We start from the raw sequence: 25,704 nt of genomic DNA on the forward strand, positions 1-25,704 counted from the left end.
GAATGTGCATAAGCTCAGCTCCCCTTTCTCTCTCCTCTTTTAGAGGTTGTGTAGCATAACCACACCCACTCAATACTGCACAGCTGTCTCATCCTCTGTCTGAGTAGCTGCTGGTCTGTTCCTCATCACTGCTAAGTGCAGAAAATTCACCCAGAGTTAATTGCAGTCCTCTGTAATAATAGTATTCTCTGCACTGCTCCTTGTCCTCCTGATCTCTCCCACCATAATAAACTTTATTGATATCACTTTAAACTCACAGGGCCTGAATTAAACACCCTGGTCTACTGAGCTGCGCTATTAAACATATTGACACAGAGAAGTGTGTCCTATTCACAAATATATAGATATGAATTCCTTTGAGCATATATTGGATTACATATATCAGATCCACAATATCCAAGGAAACCCCAAGCTGCAGACAAGGGGCACATAGGACAAAGTATAAAAAAACTGCTCAGACCTGATAATTAAAAAGAGGATGAGGGGCACCCAAGATGGAAGTAGAACAGCACCTGACCGCTGCAGTCTGTGATTGGTTGCAGCGGTCACCTGGTAGTCATTTCTAAACAAAGACCGAGAGGACCGCAGGGCTGCAGCACTGGATCACCGTGGGAGAGGTTGGGTAAGAACTGCTGCTTCTGTTATTGTAACACATCAGCAGCTATGCTTAAAAATTCGTCTGGCAATCAGACAACCCCTTTAAACAGGGAATACTGGATTAAAGATACATTGTTAATGTCGCAATATTGCATTGAATCAGTTTCAAGAGAAACCATGTGTATGTATATTATATTACTCAAATTGTTACTTGGCGTCAGGATGACCCCGTCCTTGGGACTTTTCAAGTATAATTCACATAGGATATTTTATGCTGCCCTGACACCGCAAGCAATACCTTTTGCTATGCTGAGTATGTATATTAGGCTTCTTACCTCCTCTGTTGGAGTTTCATCCTCCATTATGCTTGTCATGCTTTCATTTTGTATATTGAATTCACCATTGACTTCAGTAGGATCAACACTCCATGAGCATCGGGCAAAGTTCAACCTCTTTTTGGCTCCAATATCCTGAGAAGCATCATTTTTCCTATTACTCTCACCTATGGGCACACTTCTGTCACTGATGTGATCAGCTTTAGCATCTTCATCAGATTTTTTCCTATCTTCGTTATTGAGTAAATGTGTTTTGAAGTGTTCAGTCCGCTCTCTTACTTTGGATTTCAGCTCTGTTTCTGTTAAACTGAACTGTGATTCTAAGAGTATTTCTTTCCCTGAACTTATCATTGTCCATCGTCTTGACAATCTCCTGGCAGAATGATTATTACTTACAGTACCCATAACTGGTGAGATAGGTCTGTATGCATGTTTAGAATTTTCTGATGTATGGTTGCTGTATTGCTCCATATGAAAGTCTTCACTGTTCTTACAGATAGTTTCTTTGGAATTTGGTAGATGTCCAACCACATTTGTGTGGTCTCTCTCCTTGTCAAAATGACATACTCCATGTCTACCAAGTCCTACCGTGTTTCCAGAAGTAGCACTTACAATCAGTTCTAAAGATGCCGTTTTCTTCTGCCCTGTAAGAACGTTTTCTTTGGTTCCATCCTGCTGTTTTCCAGCAACCCATTTTACTGATGCTTTATTCCCATGTGAAAATGAGCGTGAATGTTTCTGTATTCCAATATGTTTCTCCTTTTGAGGTACAGACCAAGAACATCTAAAAGTGACCTGGAGTCCATCATTCATAGGTCGAGAGATTCTTCGGTCTTTAGTCCTTTGCTCTTCATCCTCCTTACAGTCTGGCTCGATTTGCATTGGTTGTTTATCATTTCTGTCAGAATGTGACGTTTCATTAAAGTTTTTTATTATGTTTTTTTGTCCTTCAGGTAATTCTGCTTCCAAGGTTCTCCAAACAACAGTGGAATGTCTCTTATTAGTGCATGGCACTGACCATGTCTTAGATAATATCCTGGTTGAAGAACTAAGACTTTCATTACTTCTCCACCTCTGAGGAGCAGTTGTTAGAGAACTATGGAAGTCCACAGCTTGGCAGATGTTAGGTGATTGATTTACAGTAGTTATGGCATCACACTGATTTTCTGGGACTAATTTTGGAGTCTGCTGAAGTTCTATATTAACCTTCTTTTTAGAATCTTCATTAGCAAGCCGAAGACTGGCTGTATCTGAATTCATATGGTGCATATCAAATAAGCCAATGACCTTAGCTGTGTCCTCTGTTTCTTCTGAACGTCCAGAAGACTGACATAATCCTAATTTCGAGTTTTGTATGTTAGCAGGAACATCCATTGGAAGAAGGTGTTGCTTTTTGACATGTTCACTATTCTTTGTTTCAAGGTACGCATTGTCAACCCTCCATTTAACAGATGCTCTGGCTTCCCTTGAAAATGAAGGAGCAGAACGTCTACGCATCTCTTTCAAGAAACTTGTTCTTTTTTGCAGTCTCATTGTTGGTTTTTGGTCTGTGTTTTTAATAGAATTCCTTTTCTGCGTTTCTTGCAGGCCATTTTCTGTTTTTACAGAGCAATTATGTTCAGGAGACTGAGTGTCTCTGAGCATGACCTCTTGGCTTTGCCCACTGCATGGAGCATCGTTCTGAAATTCAAAGTAATTTTCTCTAATTAGGTTTTGATTTAAACATTGAATATCTGGAAAAGAGCAGGTTGTGTTTCAATATACTTTAAGTGAGAAAAACGTTGAACTAATAGAGCACTCAAAACATTTAAGTGCAACATGGAGCACTTACCACTGGCCATATCGCCTATGTGTTGTTTACGTGTGCTATATCATGTGAAACTGTATGCTATCTCACAGTTGCAATCCTACTACTTAAATTCTTCAAGATAAAGGTAAATGGAAGAAATTATTATTTTTTTTTTACCACAAAGTCACATTCTTTTAGACTCCCGTCTTCTTCTTCTGTAATTTCTGCCAAAACTTCAGCCACTAGTTCTCGTAGTGGAGTATTATCAATATCCTTGGACACAAAGGGTTGCTAGATAAAAAAGATAAGCTAAAAAGGTTATCTGAAAATCTAAAGTTATCCCTGTCCACAGGATAGGGGATAACTTAATGATTAGTGGGGGTCTCACGGTTGAGAATCCTACTAATATTGAGAATGTGGGGTCATTGTGGGGTCACTTTTCCCATCTGCAATCATTGAAAGTGAATGGAGCGGTGGCCACACATGCATGGCTGCGGCTTCATTCAGTCCCCTCCCCACTGAGGGGGATGAGCCTGCAGTCAGTAGGGGAAGGGACACAAAGGACATGGGATCCCCCTTTCTCAGGATCAGTGGGAGTCTCAGCGTTAAGGCCTGCACAGATCATAACATTATAGCCCCGTGGATAGGGGATAACTTTACATTTTAGGTTAACCCCTTTAAGACAGCTGTCTTGTGTCATACTTAAGCCTTTTCCAGGGTCTTTAGTGTTACAAACCTCAAGAAGCTCGCTGGTTGAGAATCTCTCTTGGGGATTCCTTTGTAAACATTTGTTTAGAAAGTCATTAAAGTCTTGAGACCTAATTAAGATATAGAATGGAAAAGAAGTCACATTGCAGTAAATATGTTAAATGATAATTGACCAAGATTAGAAGTATACAGCTAATAGGCCCATATACATGCAACGATTATCACTCAAATTTCGGTCAAATGACCGCAGATGAGCAATCATCATTGCATATATACGCTGCCATCGTTTACTTTTCGGCTGAGCGATGATTTTAAGGTGAGCTTAAAATCCATTGTTCAGCTTGAGAAAAAATAACAGGGACCGCATGCTGTGTTCTCCACAGGAGTAGGAGATTACATTGTATTCTGCTGACAGCCTGTGCAGGAACAAACAAGCTGTATGCAGAGCTCAGACCAAACAGCTTCCAGAGGCCCTTTTACATGCAAATGAAGCTAATAAAGTGTTAATGGACATTAGTGTCCATTAACACTTTATGCAAAATGAGCACTAAAACTCTCAACCTTTCAATCGTTTGAAAGATTGTTTTTGCATGTATATGGGCCTTAAGAAAATATTTGTCATGAGTTTGGTTCAATTTTCTCTCAATGCATGTGTAGCTATCTTCATGTTAAGTGGCATAATAAATAGAATTGCAGAAAACCTGACTTACCACAACTGCCGATACTTCAGATTTGGTGGTTGAGACTTAAGAACCTTGAGCAAGACACGAGTGGGATTCATTTCATGGTTTGGAGGTTGAGCTTCAGCTAGCTCAATAAGAGTAATGCCTAGAGACCAGACATCAGCTTTGTAGTCATATGGGGCCTCTTTGCATGTTTCACACATTACAACTTCAGGGGCCATCCTACAAGCATTCATGGAGAACATATGTTGTAATTCAGAGTAAGGAAAACATTAAATTGTACTTGAACTACATACTGAATTGGTCAATTGCATTTTCTTCTTATAGCATAAGTTTTACTCCAGTCTTATGCACAAATGTAAGTCAGCATAGCTCATCTGCCATTTCCAGTACTATAATAGTTAATATTAATAAGGAGCAAAAAGAAAACCTCACTCTCTCACCAATAAGGAGTTCCAATGAACGAGCTCCGACGTTGCAGGGTCTGACTGTTCACCGCAGAGACACCAAAATCCGCTAACAGAGACGACAGTAGATGATAATGAGTTTTATACATATATAGCCAACATTCAAGTCACTAAGCAAGAAGGTAAAATATCGTGCCTTGATACACTTAGTGTCAATATAAGAAACTATGACTAGAAAGGACTTCATTCTTTTTGAGCAGGTGGTTGTTTGTTGGGGGTACACAGAATTTGTGAATATGACCTCATGGCCTACTGGCATCAGAAAACAGTTCTAACAACAGAAGATTGAGTCCGGAAGTGGTACTTGTACACTAGCATTCAACATCCAATCAGTTTAACACTATGAGGCATCCAAGTGCTCTCTTGGTTGTCCAGTTAGATCATACTGATCCAAAGCACCCCCTCTCCCCAACTGGGAAGTTCCAAGGTCCACTTACAGTTGTTCCACCACCTTATTTCTCAACACACCCAACTTCTCCATGCCTTCTGACACAGTCCACCTTTTGCCAACAGTTCTCACAACAGCAAACCCAATTTCATACTAAATAGACTCATTTATAGCCCTCACAACTCCTCCCATGTAGACCAAGTAAGGAGGCAACAAACCAATGGTCACAATTCATTTGCCAGACCAGTAGGTGGCATGAAAATACATTATCTACCATCTCTAATAAAGCTAACTTGAAAGTTTCTATTGTCCTAATTCTTAGCAGTAGTAGGTTGCAAATACTTTCTCTAAACTCTGACTACATCTTTAAAAAATGTTTGCTACTGTTCATGGTTAATCAAATTTTGCATTCATCTTTTTTCAAGGGGTTTATCTTTGTATCTTTTGCATTGTGTCATCCAGTGAATATGAACAGTAGCCAAACTCTTCAATCATATTCTGTCTGTGGTTGCATGTCATGCAGCTCCATTGCTACAACACATAGATGCAATGGTGCTAACTACAATAGCCTCTGAAGTTACGTTTCTCAAGTTGTCTAGAGATGGAGAAATGCATCAAAGACCATTTACTAAGGGGTCATAAATGGCGGCTCTTTAGGGCGTTAAGGACGTCACGTAGAATTTCTGCGCACCACTTTATGGCACCATATTCACCTTTAGAAACGATACTTCTAGCCCAGAATACTGCCATCATAGAAAATTGGAACACGCTACAGTTTTTCTGAAACCTTGGTAGTAGTCCAGATACAATATGGCCCCATAACTGTTGTATTACAGAACTGTACACTATGAATCCGTAATATAACAGTGTTTACATGACGCCTAAGGCCTACACTTTTGGTGATCTTCATTACTGCAATAGAATAATATTTTTATGTACATATTGGTTAGTAAACTAATCAATATACATATTTTTGACTTCCTGGAAATACAGAACAACTCTTACCCAGGCGGATGTCTCCTGGTTGTGTAAGCAGGATATTTCCAGCCTTCAAGTCTCTATGGATGATTTTCTGTGAATGTAAATGCTGCAGACCAAGAAGAGTTTGGTAACAGACCACCCGGATCTGGCCCTCAGCCAGGCCATGTCCCAGCTCTGCATAGAAAAGGTGGTCATATAGAAATCAGACTTCCATTTTAAACATATTAAGAGTTACATGGAAAAAAAAATAGCTTTTATTTACTGACCCAGCATAACCCCATCAAGTGCTCCTCCAGGACAGAACTCCAATACGATCTGAGAAAGAGAGAGCCACTAGTTATACATGTATAACATCCTTTCTACCCAACAGTGACCAGCATTTTGTGAGTTCTACTATATACTCCCCCCTACTCTCTGCTGATTGTACTATACCCAAAAATGCATTTAAAAAGAAAAGTACTGTACATTTATCCATGGTCGCTCTCAGCTACATGCGACCTGTATGGTCGCACAGGGCACCGGCAACCAGCTTGTGGGAAGGGCACCAGGCCAGGGGCGTAACTATAGAGGGTGCGAGGGATGCGGTTGCACCCAGGCCCAGGAGCCTTAGGGGGCCCATAAGGCCTCTCTTCTCCATATAGGGAGCCCAGTACTATGAATAAAGCATTATAGTTGGGGGCTCTGTTACAGGTTTTGCATTGGGGCCCAGAAGCTTCAAGTTTTTTCTCTGTGCAGCATGGTTTAGGTATGGGTACGGGTACAAATACAGATAGAGGGGGGGCCCCAGCTCACATTTTGCATCAGGGCCCCTGAGCCTTTAGTTACGCCCCTGCACCAGGCAGATGTAGGCTAGGAGCAATTGCCCCCTTAAGTCCACCTGGTCAGATGATCTTTCTCCGTGCTGCAGTGTCTTATGGTGCTACATGAATCATCATCCTTCTGGCTCTATCTTCCTCCCTCTGATGTTCTGAGGTGCCACTGCCAACCTATTGGCATCCCTGCAACACAATTGCTTAGATCTCCTACTGTATTTATGTTATAACCTTGGTTCTGGGGCTGTATTTGCGTTATATGCTTGGTTATGGCCTTGGATCTATGTACTGAGGTTGGTTATCCTATAATTAGGTACTGAGCTTGGTTCTGGTGCTGTATTTATTGCATGACCTTGGTTCTGTATTTATGTTATTAGCTTGGTCCTGGTGCTGTTTTTATTCACTGATCTGTTCTATGCTACTACCATGCTGCTTTCTGCACAAAACGAATACAGGCAGGTTGCCTGTCAATGCAATATATATTGTTTTTTATGATAGGGGGGTGTGGGGACAAATTAAATTTTACGCAGGGTGCAATCTAACTTTAGGCGAGCACTGCGTTCATCATCATATTGTCTTACCCAGAGCTGTCTATCCCAAAAAATTGCCTCTAGGAGTTTTAGGATGTTGGGATGCTGGCATTTCCCCAGGATATTAATCTCAGACACATGATCCTCCAAGTCTTCTTCAGATGAAATTTCAAGAATCTTTACTGCAGCCAGCTCCTGTCTCTTCTTATGATGTGTCTGAAAAAATAGAATTATGTAATGATAAATTAACATTCTGCAGAAGCGTAGCCTGACGTTCCCATGAGACTGGTACAAAATGTAGTTGCCTTATGTGACAGAAGCCAGCAGACTTAGACGATTAGTTTCGACCACAACATTTACATCTTAGTGTTACAAAACCTTCTGAGTCAGGCAGTTACAATCCCCTTATTTTAAGGTATTTCTGATCAATGTAAGCTACAGGCCGTATGTATATGGCCATATTCTGACTTCACAGCTGAAATATGGCATCCATATGCTGGAATACGGCATCTTATTAAGATTTATTTCTGTAGGATTCTACTTGAAAAATGGTGGCATGATTCATCTGATGCTGTATTATGGAGTTATTCTCTCCTAAAATCGCTGCCTTTAGAGCAGAATGACTGTAATAGAGTACCACACAGTACCATATTGAAGCATGGTGCTGCATAGTATCAGGACCTAAAGGCCCCTTTAGACACAACGATTTTCGCTGAAAGATCACTCAAAGCCATCTTTTGAGCGATAATCGTGTCTAACTGCACTGACATCTTGCAGTTTTCGTTAAGCCGTCGCTCATCGCTGATCTTTTTAAGATCAGTGATCAGTTATCAGGAATTCACAGGGGGATACAGCTGATACTATTGTTTCAGCTGTATCCCGCTCCCTGAAGACATAAGGGGTATGAAGAACACAGTTGTCCAGCTGTGTTCTTCATCCCCCACTTGGAGTGCTCAGCTGTATAATAGCTGGGCGCTCCGAGCAGAGAACAGCTGAAGGCAGAAGACAAGCAGCCTCGCTTGTCTTCTGCACCCCCCACTTGGAGCGCAAGGTGCTTGAATGTTTGAGCAATCACCTTGCGCTGTAAAAAAGCCCCCGACGATTATCGCTCAAAAGATTTTTTGAGCGATAATCGTTGTGCCTAAACTAGCCTTAACCTGCATTGTAATTAATTAACAGCCTGTAGACTAGAAAAGTGCCCAGGACAGTCACTTCCCTATCTATAAAGAGACTTGATTGTGGTTCCCACAAAGTATCACGGTCATCATTTTAAAAAATCCTTTTGGGACGATTTGAATGTCTGGGCATGCTATATGTGAAAGAATGGCTGCAGTCAAAACATAGTAACATAGTATGTTAGGCAGAATGAAGACAATGTCCATCTAGTTCAGCCTGTTTTAGCCCCCCTTTCTTGGTCCAGAGGAAGGTAAAAAAAAAAGTGTCAATTTAGCTCATTTGGAGGAAAAAAAATTCCTCCTGACTCCATAATGGCAGCCAGAGTAATCCCTGGATCAACATTTGAGATCAACAACCCCACTGGTCACCTAATGTCTATATCCTGTAATATCATAGCGCTCTAGGAAGGCATCTAGTCCCCTCCTAAACTCCTCTATGGATTTTGCCATCACCACGTCCTCAGGCAGAGAGTTTCACAGTCTCACTGCTCTTACAGTAAAGAACCCCCTTCTGTGTTACTTATAAAACCTGCTTTCTTCTAGACGTAGAGGATGCCCTCTTGTTACCGTTGCAGTCTTGGGTATAAACAGATCATCGGAGAGATCTCTGTATTGTCCCCTAATGTATTTATACATAGGTATTTGATCGCCCCTTAGCTGTTTTTTTCCAGGGTGAATAATCCCAATTTTGTTAGCCTCTCTGGGTATTCCAGTCCTCTCATTCCATTTATTAATTTAGTTGCCCTTCTTTGAACCCCTTCAAGCACTGCAACATTTTTCCTGAGCACCGGTGTCCAGAACTGTACGCAGTATTCCATGTGAGGCCTGACAAGTGCTTTATATAGGGGAAGAATAATGTTCTCGTCCCTCGCCCGTATACCTCTTTTAGTGCACCCCAATGGGAGCAATGTTACTACTGGGGCCACTATGAGTACATTATTACTACTGGGAGCACTAGGAGTACATTATTACTACTGCGGCCATTATAGGGGTCACTATTATCATACAGTCTTGCAATTACAATCGACCCTTCGACGACAACCATAAGGCTGATGTGGCCCTCAGTAAAAATGAGTTTGTCACCCCCGCTCTAGCCAATAATATGCTGCCGACAATGTAACAATACTCTGGAAATGGTCAGCAATACGTCCAACAAGACAACGCGCCTTGTCACAAATCCAACACTGTTTTATGTTGGTTTGAGGATAGGGATGTTCCATCATTGCACTGGCCTGCACGGAGTCCTGACCTGAGCTCTACTGAACCTCTTTGGGATGAACTGGGACGTCAGGTCAGGAAATATGAACAGTCCATCTTCTTTGAGAACTTGCCAGACATTTTCAGGATGAATATAGGGTAATACCAGCTGAAATGAATCGGAGGTTAGCAAAAAGTATGCCATGGGGAGTATCAGAGAAAGCTCTGCTAAGTATTGATTCTTGTTCAGGTGTTCAATTACTTTTGATAGGATAGTGTATATTTAAAAAGCAAGGCAAACCCAAACTATATTGCCACATAACTTCATTCTTCATTGACATCTGCCTGCAACGTGTCAATCACAGCCTGAACACACTTGTAGCCGTCCGTCCCAACACTTATCTTGGCATTAACAATTGGTATATTATGATTTTTTTTTACCTCACATAGCTTATCTAGCAGTGCACCATTGTATTCTGTAGCATTGCTCATAGAGTGTTATGACTCATATCATTTCCTGTCCTCAGTCATCACAATCTATTTTTCTAATCGCAGTCTCACACAGCCTCACAGCCAGTTAATCAGTCAGTATTTTTATGGCATGTGGGAGAAAAGTGCAGTTTCTCAAATTAAAAAAATGCCGGGTGCTTTGCTTGATTCAGTTCTGTCCTGTATGTTGCTGGGTAAAATCTTGTGATAAATTAAAAAGTGCCATTTTTCATAGTATTCACAGTAATGATAGCAGATTTGCCTTCTTAGAGCTCCTCTACAGGGGCCAACGATCGAGCATAAACATCTGCTCATGTAAAAGGACTAACAATATGCCAACAAATGGGCAAACGCTCATTCATCGCGTGATTGGCTCATCTACGCGAGCATGAAAATGCCCACTCGTTGGCTGCACATCTCCACATGTAAATAGGGAAGATGTGCAGCCAACAAGCAAGCATTTTAATGCTTACATAGATGAGTCAATAACCACTGACTGCTGTGTTAGGGTGAACGATCCCATTAATGATTGTAGGTATCCATACAGTTCATCCGCCATGTATGAACAGCATAAACAAGTACAGCTCGGCATGCATTTTCAATACATTGTCAATCGGCGCTTGTTTAGAAAGGCACAAGGATTGCCTTAAGGCCCATTTAGACACAACGATAATTGCTCAATAGATGTTGCTCAAGTGACTTTTGAGCGATCATCGCTGTGTCATTTACAGCGCAAGATGATCGCTCAAGATGAGCGATCACCTTGCGCTGCCAGTGGAGGATGCAGAAGATAAGCGGGGTGTCCTCGCTTGTATTCTGCATACAGCTGTTCTCCCACTCCAGCGCCCAGGTGTTATACAGCCGAGCGCTCAGAGCGGAGGATGCAGAAGACAAGCGGAGTGTGCCCGCTTGTCTTCTGCATCCAGATGTTTTCTGCATGGAGCGTCCAGCTGTTATACAGCCGAGCGCTCCGTGCCAGGTATGGAGAATGCAGCTGGACCGCTCTGTTCTTCATACTCAGCCTGTTATCAGGGACGGGATACAACTGAAACAATAGTATCCGCTGTATCCCGCTGTGAATCCCTGATAAGGCTCATCGTCGTCTTTCAGCACGCTGAAAGACAACGATGAGCAACGGCTTAACGAAAACTGTACAATGTAAGTGCAGTTACACACAACGATAATCGCTCAAAAGACGGCTTTTGAGCAAATTTTGAGCGATAACCGTTGTCTAAATGGGCCATTAGTCTATACAAAAGATCTTTTAAAGTAGACCTTTTATAGACTCAGAAGTTCATTAGAACCTGATATAGACTGTCTTGATAGGCTTTATAACTTAACTATAATGGACTAGTATGAAGATGTCTGTTTAAATAAATGGGGCTCATTGGCTAGACCAGGCACATCCCGTAGACAAGTCTGGTGGTATTTCTAAAAATATTCTTGGACAACCCTTTAACTTTAAGCCTTTTTTAACTACCATGTATACATTTGAATGTGCAGCTCCTCTTGTACAGATACTATGTGTCAGAATGAACACAAAAGGGCAGACATATCTTCACCTCTCATCTGATGTCGGAAGTCTGTGTGGTTTTTCTTCTACCTCATAAGTATATTCTGAAAGGAAATGCCCAAATAATCCACTCAGACTCAGTACACATGTAATTATCTTAAGTTAAGTTACTTAAGTTTTCTGCATCAATCACTGGCCCCCTTTACAGGTAAAAACGACAGTACCAGTTGGCCTGACAATTCAAGGATTATTGTGTTGTTCATTGGGTTTGGCCATTTACCGGGCAGCTCCGGGGCCCGTTGCCCTGCAGCACTAGGGTCCTGGATTGAAATCCCACAAAGGACATCATCTGCACGGAGTTTGTATGTTCTCTTTCTCTGGGTACTTTTTTCCTCCCATAATTCAAAAACACACAGATAGGTGAATATAGTTTGCGAACCCCAATGGGGACAGAATGCAGTATCAAGTGATGTAAAGTGCTGTGTGATATGCATGCTCTGTACAGATAACGGTGATCATATTACACATATTTTAAAAGGTTGTACAACACTCTGTGTTAATATATTGACATTTTTATGCTATATCTAGCAGTTACATATTGAAAGTCACATAAATGGAAGTAGATTTATGTATAATAATTTTCACTATGGTCAAAGAAACTTAAATTTAGAGATTACACTTTTTAAAATCTACTATTGTAGCAGTGAGTTACACCTACACAAAACCTCAAAGAAAAATACATAAAACCATAACCTCCTAAAATACAATAAACCAAGATATAAGAAGGACTGTATGGCCAACAAAGTTAACAAAAATACCAAAATAAAATTTAATTGAATAAATCATACATACAAGGCTCGGCTCACACGATCGGATGACAATGACATGCGTGCCGCCAATCCCCTATCTTGGTGTATATGCGCACAGAATATGTGCCAAGATCGAGCGTGCTGTGATTTTTTTCACATGAGTAATACGCGCGCAAAAAAAAAAAAAAGCTGGTGCGGGAGTGTCCCAAACAAATCAATGGGCTATTGGCATTGTGTGTCCTGCGCGGTAAAATATGCAATGACAGTACGCCCTGGTGAGAGTGGCCTAAGACAGTACATGATGTAAGCACAAGCAGCAGGAAGCCGTGTGGACACGTAAATGAGGAATAATCACCAATCAATAATTTCTTGACACGAGAATCACTGCTAATAATTAGACAATTATGCAATAAATCAAACATATAAAACATCAGTGTGGTACATCTAGTAATCATCACAACATGGACTCTATCATATGTAAATCACCCCTTAGAAAAAGACTCACGGAATTTCCAAAAGTAGAAGCTGTAGATCAATCACTACAGCCAAAACTGCATGCCTACCCTGACTTATAATGGTGATTCTCAAGATGCCAAGCACACACACAAACAGAAAAAGCATTACATTTCATGGTGTGTCTGGCACAAAATTCAATAAAATGAATAAAATTTAATTCAATAAAATTTGATAATCCTATTTAGGGACACGAAAATGACCTGGAAAGCTCTATAGAAAAAGTTTACACTTTCTCTCTCCATATCTAACATGTCTCCCTATGGACCCTGTCATGGATGGATAGATCTGATAGATCCTGCTTTTATCACCGATTTGTCATAGATCTACTGTTCCAAATGCCTCGCCGCTGGGACCACGTGTTACGGATGAGCCTCGATCGATCACTCTGGCAAGATTGCGAGTGTGGAGTCGCCAGACTACAGGTGTATTTCACGGGGTTCTGCCACATTCATACTGAAAGCACAAATCACCCCCTGATCCGGCCTAACGAACTCCAGCGCTCTACGATGCCGCACACATACACACGCTGCCACCACCAGTTGTTCAGGGAAGCTGGGACCCAGACTATGAATTATGAACATTATCTTCAAAGTTTATGGTTCATTTTAAAACGGACAAAAGATACCAGATTTGGGATTTGTCATGCCCAAGATTCTGATCCTTTCAGAGTCGCTGAAGTAATCGGAGCAGCCTTATGCCAAGGCGTATCTCTGAAGTCTGACAACAGGGGTCTGTGGAGCCCCAAATTATAAAGGATTCCTCAGAACAAACCTTCCCTACCCCTCTGATGTCATTCAGGAGGTTGGGGTGGGGAATGCATCCTTTGTGGAAAAATCATGATTCCCCATTTTTCCCATGTCTCGGCAGGAGGCCCTTCAATCAGGAATATAGGCCCGGCATATTTCTGGTCATGATTCTATCTATTCAGCGACATCAAGCATGACACGTCAGTTATAACCAGATACGCGGCTACACCATTCAGAGAAGCATACTGTGCTCGTATTGCAACTTGGGTAGTTGCGTTTCATTCAGCTGGCCCACCCAATCCAAAAAATATAACACACGTACACAAAACCTCAAAAAAACCCCATAAAACCATAACCTTCTAAAATACAATAAACCAAGATATAAGAAGGCCTGTATGCCAAAAATTAACAAAAATATAAAATCTAATTTAATTGAATAAATCATACAAGCCTGGGCTCACACGACCGGATGACAATGACATGCATGCTTGCTGCGTGCCGCCAATCCCCTATCTTGGTGCCCCTAATATCGGGATAGGAACTTCAGATGACTAATAACCCTTATTAAAAGATTTTCCCATTAATCTGCCTCGGAGTCGACTGGTCTATGGGAAATAACAGAGGTGTCGCTCCTCACTGGCAGGAGGGGTCAATTAACATCTACCTGTCACTGGCTAATTTTATTGCCATTATGATCAAAAGACTTCCTGAAGCCCAATGCATATCAGAGGCCTCTCAGATGTGAGGGAGGAAGGGGAGATTAAAATATTGAATTTATCTTTACCAGTAGCCTGAGCAGCAAATTGCTATGGGTAGTTGAGGGACACTTTATCAATATGTCCATATCACAACCCCCTCCCCTCCAACTCTGCAGGGTTTCTACAAGGTAGAGAGGTCAAACCTTTTGAGGAATGCAAAATGAAGAGGACTAGAATGGTCAAACAACTCTTGCATGATACTGAAGCCCATTGGATGACCATGATGGAGTTAATTGCTAAATATAACCTGGGACCTTTCCAGACCATACAATATGTCCAAATTAAGAATGTGTTTATGATACACCTACATGACATGAGAAAGGCAACAGTGACAAACAATTTAGATAAAGTTTTGCTCATAGCGCCGGGTGCTACCTCCATAACAACACTATCCAGTAGAGAGACTCCCTGTTACCTGGTTCTCCTGAACAATTTTTCACCATTTAGGCTAAGCAATTGGAGGATAATATAGCAAGACAAGGGTGTGTGTGTGTGTGTGTGTAGGGTTGGGGGGGGGGGGTAATACGTTGACATATACTGTAAGAGGTGTTGAGGGATACCTACTTTGGAATCATGCATAGGGCGATCTTAGGTTTAAACAACCAGAGTGCCCTCAGAAGCTCAGACAGACTGGTAAATTGTGTGAAACGCCAGGAATATAAAACTGATTTGCTTTATGGCTTTTGCTTTATTGCTGTAGTATGGCTAGGTGATTTTGGGACCAAATCTAACAAATGATTTGTCAATTGTGGGGTCTTATAGCGTCACTTATCCCAATAACCTGAATTTTCCATTACTGTGATGGGAATGAGGTTGGTGAAAGGGAGAAGATTCAGATGCTCTTCCATTCTATCTGTCCTGTTGCCAAAATGTGTATTTTACAGCTATGGTTGCAGCCTAGAATGCCTTCTCTTCCAGTGGCAATAGATTACCTCAAGAAATTGCAGCAACTAGAGTAGATACAGACGATGTGCAGTAAAGACAGACACACAAAACATTTCTTTAATAAGTGGAAAACCCTTATAATACTTTTTTTAATGGTGAGGAGATAAGGCAATTAAGGATACGCTTTACTCTCAGGAATGGTAGAGGATATGAAAGGTATTCTGGGTGAATTAATTTAAAGGTAAATTAAATTAAATAATCCTAATGTGCCAATTCATGCGGATAACAATTGAAGTTTTATATTTTTTATGGAATGTTGATTCCTGTTTTCTCTGCCTAGGGGCCTGTGTGCCCTATTAACTTGTTTGTTTGTTGAAAGGAATTCAATCATTGTGTTTTTGGCTGTATACAGTTTATCTTAGTTCATCACAGCAGTAAAACCTGGATTCACACGGCCATATATAGGGGTTTCTTGTCTATATTATTGCTGTTATGTAATGCACAGTCTTACTGGCTTAATTTTTTTTTACATTTCCCGCTTTGTCACTTAGCCATGTTGCATATAAATGCCACACTACACGATCCTCTGCCGTGCCTGTGGCAGGGGTGAAGGGATTCCCTGTGGGGATGAATGGATTCTCTGCAATATCCCAAATAAATGAAGATACCCGCAGCACAAGTGATGTACCACTATTTGGGGGAGGCATAAAACTGCACAGCCACTTCCAGAAAACGAACTCCACTTTTCCAATCACCATAAATCTTCCAAATCCATATAAATGGCAGCAGAATAGCTTTGGTGCATAAAACAGGCTTCTTTATTTCACCCTTGAAAAGATACACACGACGTTTCGACCAGTACAACTGGTCTTTATCAAGCATACATTACCTTTAAACTCCCCCCCTTAAATAGTAAAACATAAGTGCTTCTAAGCAGCCATTGGTCACAATCAAACTTCCCCTTCATTGGTTATACATACAGCTGTAACAAATATCTGTTTAATCAGATCTTAACATATGGGGCAGTACACTTCCTCCAATTCCTCGTGCTCTGTGCGGGCATCCAAGACATCCATTATCATTCCTGGCGTCCCTAAGGATGTCTTGGATGTCTTGGATGCCCGCACAGAGCACGAGGAATTGGAGGAAGTGTACCGCCCCATATGTTAAGATCTGATTAAACAGGTATCTGTTACAGCTGTATGTATAACCAATGAAGGGGAAGTTTGATTGTGACCAATGGCTGCTTAGAAGCACTTATGTTTTACTATTTAAGGGGGGTAGTTTAGGTTCAAATAAATTTTATTGAATACAACTTTGTCATGGTTATTTGCTTATATCTTGATCAATTAACAGAAAAGAGGGAAACTTTTAGCAATGCAGTTCTGTTAACTTCTACTTAGACAGTTGTAAATATGGGGGATAGAGAGGAAATGGAGAGGGGGGAAGACTGAGCGGATGAGACGTTGAATCATGTAGATTGTTCGGGGGCTGCCTGGTGGCCCTGCTCTTGGTGGTTTGTTCCCGGCCGCTCCCTCCCTGTGATGGTGACTAAGGTTAGGGATTGGGTAATCAACCCGGACCTAATCTAAATACTCGATAAACCTTTTCCTTTCTTCCAATTGTAATTACTTAACTTAACTTTTCTTATTCTAAGACGTACATAGGAGAAGGGGGGGTGAGGGGGGGAAAAGGGGGGTGGGTGGGGGAAGTGGAGGGGTGGAGACTCGGTACTTATAGACAAGCGAGACTGTAGCGATTGTTGTCTCGGTACTCGTCAGGGTAGTGGCCGATCAATCAATCGTTCCTTGTTCAATCCAATATTTCAGGGCGTCTGATCCCCTAAAGGCGACCCACGACTGCCACGTCTTATAGTAGGTTTCCCACAGTTTCGGCTCATCAGCCCCCAGCTCGTCAAATCTCATGAGAGTGTGGAGCTCTTCCACCCACATACCTCTAGTCAGGGCAGTCGTGGTGCGCCAGAGTCTTGGGATGAGTCTTCTCACTGCGATAATAAAGTGTTTTAGTAAACTTGTCTTAGCTATTCTCGTAGCACCTGGGAACAGGGAGAGCAGGGCAAGTTTAGGGGTCGTAGTCACGTCTGAGCGACTGATATGATTATACAGGGTTGTCACTTCCTTCCAGAGGTCGGCCACTAGGTGGCATTCCCACCAGATGTGTATCATTGTACCTCTGCTCCCTCTGCATCGCCAGCATGCCGGGGAGGACTGGGGGAAAATTCTCTGTAATTGGTCTGGGGTCCTATACCACCTTGAGACTATCTTGTAGTTAAGGTCCTGTACTTTGCCTGCTGTGGAGATCTTATGTGTAAGGGCCCATATTTTGCTCCAGTCAAGGGGGGTAGTTTAAAGGTAATGTATGCTTGATAAAGACCAGTTGTACTGGTCGAAACGTTGCGTGTATCTTTTCAAGGGTGAAATAAAGAAGCCTGTTTTATGCACCAAAGCTATTCTGCTGCCATTTATATGGATTTGAAAGATTTATGGATTCTCTGCAATGATGTGAGGCTGTTTTCACATGAAACGCCTTGCATTTAGGGGTTTCACATGGATTGCGAGGGCGATATCGGGCTGTGAATCACGGTCCGATATCGCCCTTGCAAGTGTGAAGCCAGCCTAAAGGGGTTGTCCCGTGAAAACAAGTTATCTTCTATCCACAGGAAATGAATTGCAGTCCCTATCACCATCCTAAAAATCAAGTTGTCATCTATAAATCTGCCCCCAAATAACATGTGGTTGGTGTGGTGTGGTTTCTGAAAAAACAGTTGTTGCCTCCCAACACCCCTAAATTAGATTTGCATACAATGGCACATGGGTTGTACCTATTGCGGTACCACATATTTGGTGAAATGTTAAATAAAAAATAATTTTGTGTAAAGGTAGAACAAAGTAGTACAAGGAAACAATTATTGTATAAACTGAAATTTAGTTCCCGTCCTGCTTAAATAATATTCAACTGCCTAAAGCTCTAAATCCTAATAATAATAATCTTTATTTATATAGCGCCAACATATTCTGCAGTGCCTACAAAACAGGGGGAACAGAAACAAAACCACGGTTACATGTAGTAATCAATTGATGGAAGCAGTAGGGGTGAGGGTCCTGCTCCAATAAGCTTACATACTACAAATAATGGGTTGATACAGAAGGTAAAGGGCTGGAGATGCGCACGGTATGGCGAGGTGGAGAGTGAGGGATGCTATACACAGACAACGGTTAGAATGGAGCCGTATAGTGGCTGAATTGGTATGACTGCAGGCGGTGGTTGATTGCAGCTGGCAGAGATTGCTATTAGTAGTACAGAGAGCATGTTATCAGGCAGAGTAAAGAGAGGTTTGGTTTAGAGGATATGGTATGTCTCCCTGAAGAGGTGCGTTTTTAGAGTATGCCTAAAGATCTGTGTGTCGGATATTGCTTGGATAGTTTGTGGTAGTGCATTCCAGAGGACTGGTGCTGCTCTGGAGAAGTCTTGGAGGCAGAAATGAGAGGTTCAGGTAAAAGGGGTGCTTAATCTGATGTTGTTAGCGCAGTGGAGGGCACGGGCTGAGTGCTGGATTGAGATGCGGGAACCAATATAGTGTGCCGCAGTGCTGTGGAGAGTTTTGTGGATGAGGGTGATGAGTTTAAATTGAATTCTGTATTTGACGGGCAGCCAGTGCAGTGACTGGCACAGGGCAGAGGCATCCGTATAGCGGCTGGACAGGAAGATGACCCTGGCTGCTGCATTCAAGATGGATTGGAGAAGGGAGAGTCTGGGGTGGGGGAGGCCGATCAACAGTGAGTTCCAATAATCGAACTGAGAGTGGATGAGGGTAACAGTGAGCATTTTTAGCGTGTCCATGTCCACAGTGAGAAAAGGGTGGATTCTTGCGAGGTTCTTGAAGTGCAACTGACATGTTAGGGCAAGAGATTGGATGTAGGGGGTGAAGGAGAGATCAGAGTCAAATATATAACCCCAAGACAGTGGGCGTGCTGTCTGGGAGTTATGGTGGTGCCACACACTGAGATGGAGATGTCAGTATGAGGTTGGTTAGTATAGGGCGGGAACACCAGTAGGTCACTTGTTGAGAGGTTTAGTTTTAGGTAGGACCGAGCCCTGGGGGACCTCAACAGCAAGGGGAAAACGAAAGGAGCTAGAGCCTGTAAAGGATATGCTGAATGAGCGATCAGATAGGTAGGAGGAGAACCAGGAAAGAGCAGTATCCTTTAGGCCGATGGAGCAAAGCATATTAAGGAGGAGTTTGTGGTCAACAGTGTCAAGCACTGTGAAGAGGTCGTGGAGGATCAGTAGGGAGTAATCGACTCTCGACTTGGCCATGAGGAGGTCATTTGACACTTTAGTCAGGGCGGTTTCTATCGACTGTAGAGAGTGGAAGTTGAACTGTAGGGGGTGAAGAAGAGAGTTCATGTTCTATTACTATAAAGGCTCTTAACATTGATGTTTGCTAAAAGAATATTATTGGAAACTTGGATTTTGTAATTTTTTTTCATAGTGCCTTTGGTGTTGTTGAGGGAAGATGGAATTGTTTCCACAAATGGGGCTAAAATCTTATCAACGTATATGTAGGTCTCCCAGGAATGTGAATGGTTCTGTTATGAATCTTAGGAAGAGCATAGAAGTTTCTGACTACTGGATCAACCACTAATGAATAAAAGATAAAATCAAACTCCTCTATTGAGTGTAACCCCTCTTCCTTCGTCTGTGATAATACTGTATATAATTCTGCCAAATATAACACCGCTGGATCTCACAAAAGCAATTCATATGTGCTCACATCTTAAAGAAACCTTTCAACTATAGCGACATCGTACAGCTTATCTATGATGACTACATTAACACTTTTATCTGACGGTTTTATTACTATGTCTTTATTCTCATGTAACTCTTTCAAGGCTTCCAGCTCAAACTAAGGTTGGAAAAAATCTTACTTTTGTGTGGATAGATTTTCTTGATATCATTACAAATAGAGATGAGCGAACCTACTTGTTTCGAGTAATTACTCGATCGAGCACCGCGATTTTCGAGTACTTCCGTACTCGGATGAAAAGATTCGGGGGGCGCCGGGGGGCGGGGGGAGGCGTGGCGAAGCGGGGGGTAGCAGCGGGGAACAGGGGGGAGTCCTCTCTCTCTCCCTCTCCCCCCCACTCCGCGCTGCAACCCCCTCACTCACCCACAGCGCCCCCCGAATCTTTTCGCCGGAGTACGGAAGTACTCGAAAATCGCGGCGCTCAGGCGAAAAAGGGGCGTGGCCGAGTAGGTTCACTCATCTCTAATTACAAACCAACTTGACAAAAGCATCAATATTCGTAAACTGGGAAAACCACAGTGTCATCCTTGATCTAGGCCTTAAAGAAGTAAAGGGGGCTTACATGTTAGGAATACCAGTTTTGTTCTCCTCTAAGAGGTCTTCAAGAATTTCAAAGTGATCAAGGGCAGGTGGGAACAAAGTACAACCCTTTGCTCAGGACTAACACCTGTATATCACTAAAAGTAATGAAAGAGGGGGTGACAAATTCTAAATTTATCCTCTGAATCATTCAAATAGTCTATTTCTGAGTACAACCTACCATGTCCCTACTGCATAGCTGTATTGCAGACTGTCCTAGAAAAAGAAGAGTAATATGATGGGATTGGTAACCAGCTGGGAATCTTTAAATGGTTGTGTATTATATGAATCAATTGCATTTGAAGATTAACTCCTTGTGGTGGAGATCATGAGGTTGGATGATAGCGATGCGGCATTTTGACATGGCTTGTAAAGTGGTGTGCATTTGAGACTGTCGCTGCCTTCATTATAGGACACTACGAAACCCAAGGAACAACTTGCTTGGTGGGAGAACTTCAAAATAGCTGTGTCCCTAAAGGGAATGTGTCATCGGAAAATGATCTATCGTTTATATTAAGTTTTTTAGAATTTTTGGTGATTTTTTTTTTTATATTTCCCATGTCAGTTTGAAGTATAACTACTACTATCTTGCAGTTTTCACTCTGCCTGCTAATGGTAGGTTTACACGGAACGACTGTCAGCAAAGCAATTTGTAAGATCTGATGACGTCATCACTAGTTGTTAGCGCTCGTGCAGTGTGTTTAGACAGGCAGATCACCTCTGAGTATCGCTCACTCCTCAATGACTTCCCGCTCAGCGCTGCATACAGAATGTTAAGCGCTGAGTGAGGAGTGTTTAGATGCAGCGAGAGGTGAGCGAACCACTAATGATTTTTAGGCTGGTTGAAAGTAAGCGACAAATGAAAAGTAAATGAATTCTAAATGATGGCTTAGAAAACGAGTATGTACAATTACCTGGTTTAAATTAGTAAAAAATGTACATGATACACTTAAATGATCTCAGTTGTCTAATTTTAAATCACAGTAATGTGAGCAAGAAAGAGGAAACTAAATCTCCTGAGATTACCCACCGGTTACACATAAAGATGACACGTGAGTGCAATAGTGTGACACTGTAAAAATTCAAGTAGAAGATTTAATGAATAAAATGTGAGACATCAGCTTTATTCTAGATTTCGTCATCCTTAATTCTTTTTTAAAGAAAAATTCATTAACGTTTGCTTAAAACAGTAATCCTGTTTGAAAAATCATAAAACTTTTTCATATTGCAAGTTCACTAAGGGAAAGTTGCCCACTTCATCCTGCTGCTGTGACCCCTATGATTAGCTCTTATTGCTAGGCATACCAATCTGAAGAATTAAATGGCACCCACCATCCATTTAAAGGGGTATTCCCATCTAGGACTGTTATGGAATATCCAAGGGATAAATAAAAGTCTGATAGATGTGGGTCCCACCTACCATAGAAGTCAATAAAAGTTATGGAAACAGCATAGCACAGGGAACTGCACTGTTTCCACAGCTCCCCAGTTAAGGAAGCAGTGCTGTGCCGCGTGCTAGACTTTTTTCTGTAACTTCCATTCACGTCGATGGGAGCCTTGGAAACAATGTAGCAATGCCTGCTTGGTTGTTTCCATAAATACCAAGAACTACCAGCTACTGAATTCAGCCTGGGTAAGGCCCACTGCACATGGGCAAAAATTCCACGGTGGGATTTCCCACAGAATTTCCGCCTGTGCCCGCCTGTATAGGATTGCATTGAAAAACGAAATCCTATGTACACAGCCGCGATTTGTCCGCATGAAAACACACGCGGAAAACAAATCGTGGCGTGTTCTATATTTGTGCGGGTCTCGCAGAGGCCCTCACAGAAATGTCATTTCTGGCGCCCCGCCTCTGCTCTGCGCATGCACCGGCTGGCCAGCAGCTGGCACATCACAGAGCCGGAGCCGCAGGAGAAGGCGAGAGCTGCACTGGTCCCTGCAGGGGTGCAGCTCAGGTCCCGCTGCAAGATTTCTCACAGGGGATCTGATTTGGCCGTCTGCAGGCGGCCTAAGAGAGGTAGGGGCCCAAACTCAAGATAGGTGCGGATTCCAAAGATTAGATCCTCATGTTTTGGACTTTTATGACATATACCATGGATTTTCCATAAACATCCCAGATGAGGATAACCCTTTAAAAGGGACCTGCTAGCTCTCCTGACTCTTATCTCCCATGTCTGCTTTATTAGATACTTGCATGCATTCCCCATAAAATAACAATTCTGGAGCATCTTTTCCTAAAACTTTGAATTGAATAGTTCCTTGTGTAAGTGTCTAAATACATCGACAATGAGGAAATATGATTCATCATTTAAAGGGGTTGTACTTCAAGTTATGCTTTATCCACAGGATAGAGAGTAACTTGCTGATCAGTGGGGGTCTCACTACTAACACTCCCTTCTTTCTCAAGAATAGGACTCCAGTGTCCCGCTCTCTAATTAATGCAGGGGTCACTTCTTCCCCCACAGTGACGTCACTCTGAATGGAGCACTGGCTGGTGCTGCTTGGGTATCTCGGCAGTCCCAATAAAAGTGAATGGAGTGCTGGTGCGCTTGCGCAAGCAACACTATATTCAGTCTCCTTCTCACTGCAGGCAGGGTACACCCCGCAGTGAGGAGGAAGGTGGACACGGGACCCTGTTCTCAAGATCAGTGAGGGTCTCACCAGTGAGACCCCCACCGATCAGCAAATTATCCCCTATCCTATGGATATATTAGTACATTTCTAGCAGGAAAAGCAGAGGAACATCACAAAGCAGAGTCCCAAGAATGCATTTTCTAGACATGTTATAAGAGCTGAACCCATCCTCTTTAAATGTCTTCTGATCAGAGGCGTAACTTGAAGCTCCAGGGCCCCAATGCAAAACCTGGAATGGGGCCCCCAACTATAATGCTTTATTCATAGTACTGGGCTCCCTATATGGAAAAGAGAGACCTTATGGGCCCCCCAAGGCTCCTGGGCCCGGGTGCAACCGCATCCCCTGCATCCTCTATAGTTATGTCTCTGCTTCTGATGGTTCTACAGAGTATTTCTTGATGGAGGACCTCTCTATTAGTTCAAAATACTCTAAAAATACTAGGGTATTAGTTTCTTTGGTTCTCTATACAAGAACTCGTAATTAAAGTTTACACATTTCAGTACTCTGATACTAATAAATAAGCAAATATACTTTTCATGAATCTTCAAAACCCCCATGGGAGCTAAAATGGAAGCCATCATCTGTTGCTACTGTTTTACACAAATGTTGAGCGTAGAAACGAAAATGGCTGAATATAATTTTATCAACATGACTAAAAGGTTGATGTAAGGACTTTTACTGTACAATGTATCTTAGAAAATGCTATTTTATTTGTTCTCTCACTTGTTATATACTTGGGGGTAGTTTTTTGCAATGTGCTGAACATGTGCACCATGGGGGCAGCCCCAACAGAAGAGCTGTACCCTTTCCAACAGTAGTCGGTGTTGGCTGTATTATACACCTGACATCCTGCTGCAATGGCCAGCATCAGTGATAACACGGATCCTGGTCAATTGACCCTTTAGTTAAGCAACCAATCTACCATGCAAAGCGTAATGTTGTGTAGTTTAAATCAGTATATGGTTGGGAACAAGAGACAAACTGTCAAGACCAATCTTTCACAGACATATATATGCACTATTTACCTAAATGTTTATATCCAAATACTGTCATATGATGCCACATAGTGCTTCTCCACAGTGTCCACATAATACAGCTATCCAATACCAAAATAATACAACCATAAAGTATTCAAATAATACTAGCAGACAATGCCTACATAACACTACCATATATTGGCTGCACAATACTGCCATTCAATGACTAAGTACTCCATCGTCAGATTGCTCTTCGGGGTTCCATCTTAAGTGGTTCCCTCTAGAAAATAGAGGACCTTTAAAAGTGCCTAGTTAATAAATCTTCAAACCAGCCCTGGATAAAAACGACTTTACACAGGATCATCGAGACCCATATATTCTTCTGGTATTCATTATGTTGTATTATTTACCTTGTAGACTTTTCCAAATGCTCCATCTCCAAGCTCAGTTAAGATTTCCCAGTTCTCTTCAGGGTTAATATCTCGATGGAGCCACCGACATTCCACCAAGTGCTTCTTTTCCCCTCCATACCCAAGGAGCTTCAAGATAAAGGCCATGATTGAAATTGCTGAACATTTGAGAAGCAATTATTGGCCCTTATGGTTCACGATGGATTAATTGATGCCCGACAGTAGGCGAAATATAGGCAAAAAAAAATTAGCTGAGGGAATGGAAAGAAAGTTGAAGAGCAATGTACTGACAGATAATTACAACTGTCTATATAGTACAGAGTGTGACAGGGATGAGATAAAATACAGAGAGAAGTGAGATGTGTTCATCATCAAGTAATATTTCAGTCAGCACCATAAGTAACGTTTAGTAGAGGAGAGAATGAACTGATAATGGAGGATGCTCAACATCTCACTAGAATATGATGAACAGGAAGTAGAGCGCTGCACGAAGGAAACTAAATGCTACCTCCTCCTCCTAACCACACATTTATTACTGAGATACACAGCTGCTCTGACATTTTAGGGTGATAAAACCGACGGATTATGCAGGTGTAGTATGCAGTACGCAAATTTCTTCTGTTTTTGCATGGTTACCGACACAGATGGACCTGGTTACATGCGAGATCACCAAACATAACTTTATTGCTATACTTGGAAAATAGTTTTATATAAAATGAGATGCTCTGCTATCCAAACAAATCTCCTCAATTAAATAAAGTAAAATTATGTAATAAAAGTGAATAAACAAAAACATTGATTTACCTGGGTCATACGTGACCAAATCATTACTTACACTATATGGCCAAATGTATGTAGACACCCCTCCTAATTGAGCTCATCTTGACGAGCTTG

The 25,704-nt window shown here is 41.9% G+C and overlaps 1 protein-coding gene across 2 annotated transcripts in view; it reads right to left on the bottom strand.

Annotated features, from left to right (window-relative positions):
- The window catches only part of LOC136612618 (STE20-like serine/threonine-protein kinase), a 47,695-nt gene extending 22,486 nt beyond the window's left edge, over positions 1–25,209 (bottom strand). Inside the window, exons 1-9 of one of the 2 annotated variants that reach the window (XM_066593091.1) lie at positions 24,811–25,209; positions 7,342–7,506; positions 6,215–6,263; positions 5,973–6,122; positions 4,556–4,628; positions 4,140–4,334; positions 3,458–3,539; positions 2,899–2,994; positions 933–2,612 (exon numbers count right to left, since the gene is read on the bottom strand). In XM_066593091.1, coding sequence (XP_066449188.1) covers positions 933–2,612; positions 2,899–2,994; positions 3,458–3,539; positions 4,140–4,334; positions 4,556–4,628; positions 5,973–6,122; positions 6,215–6,263; positions 7,342–7,506; positions 24,811–24,957 — 2,637 coding nt within the window. In that variant the 5' untranslated portion in view covers positions 24,958–25,209. Of the gene's footprint in view, positions 1–932; positions 2,613–2,898; positions 3,013–3,457; positions 3,540–4,139; positions 4,335–4,555; positions 4,629–5,972; positions 6,123–6,214; positions 6,264–7,341; positions 7,507–24,810 lie in introns of both variants that reach the window. The other variant, XM_066593090.1, reaches the window with a different exon arrangement.
- Positions 25,210–25,704: the final 495 nt, after the last annotated feature.

Source organism: Eleutherodactylus coqui, chromosome 2 (assembly GCF_035609145.1).
Source record: "Eleutherodactylus coqui strain aEleCoq1 chromosome 2, aEleCoq1.hap1, whole genome shotgun sequence".
Taxonomy (NCBI): domain Eukaryota; kingdom Metazoa; phylum Chordata; class Amphibia; order Anura; family Eleutherodactylidae; genus Eleutherodactylus; species Eleutherodactylus coqui.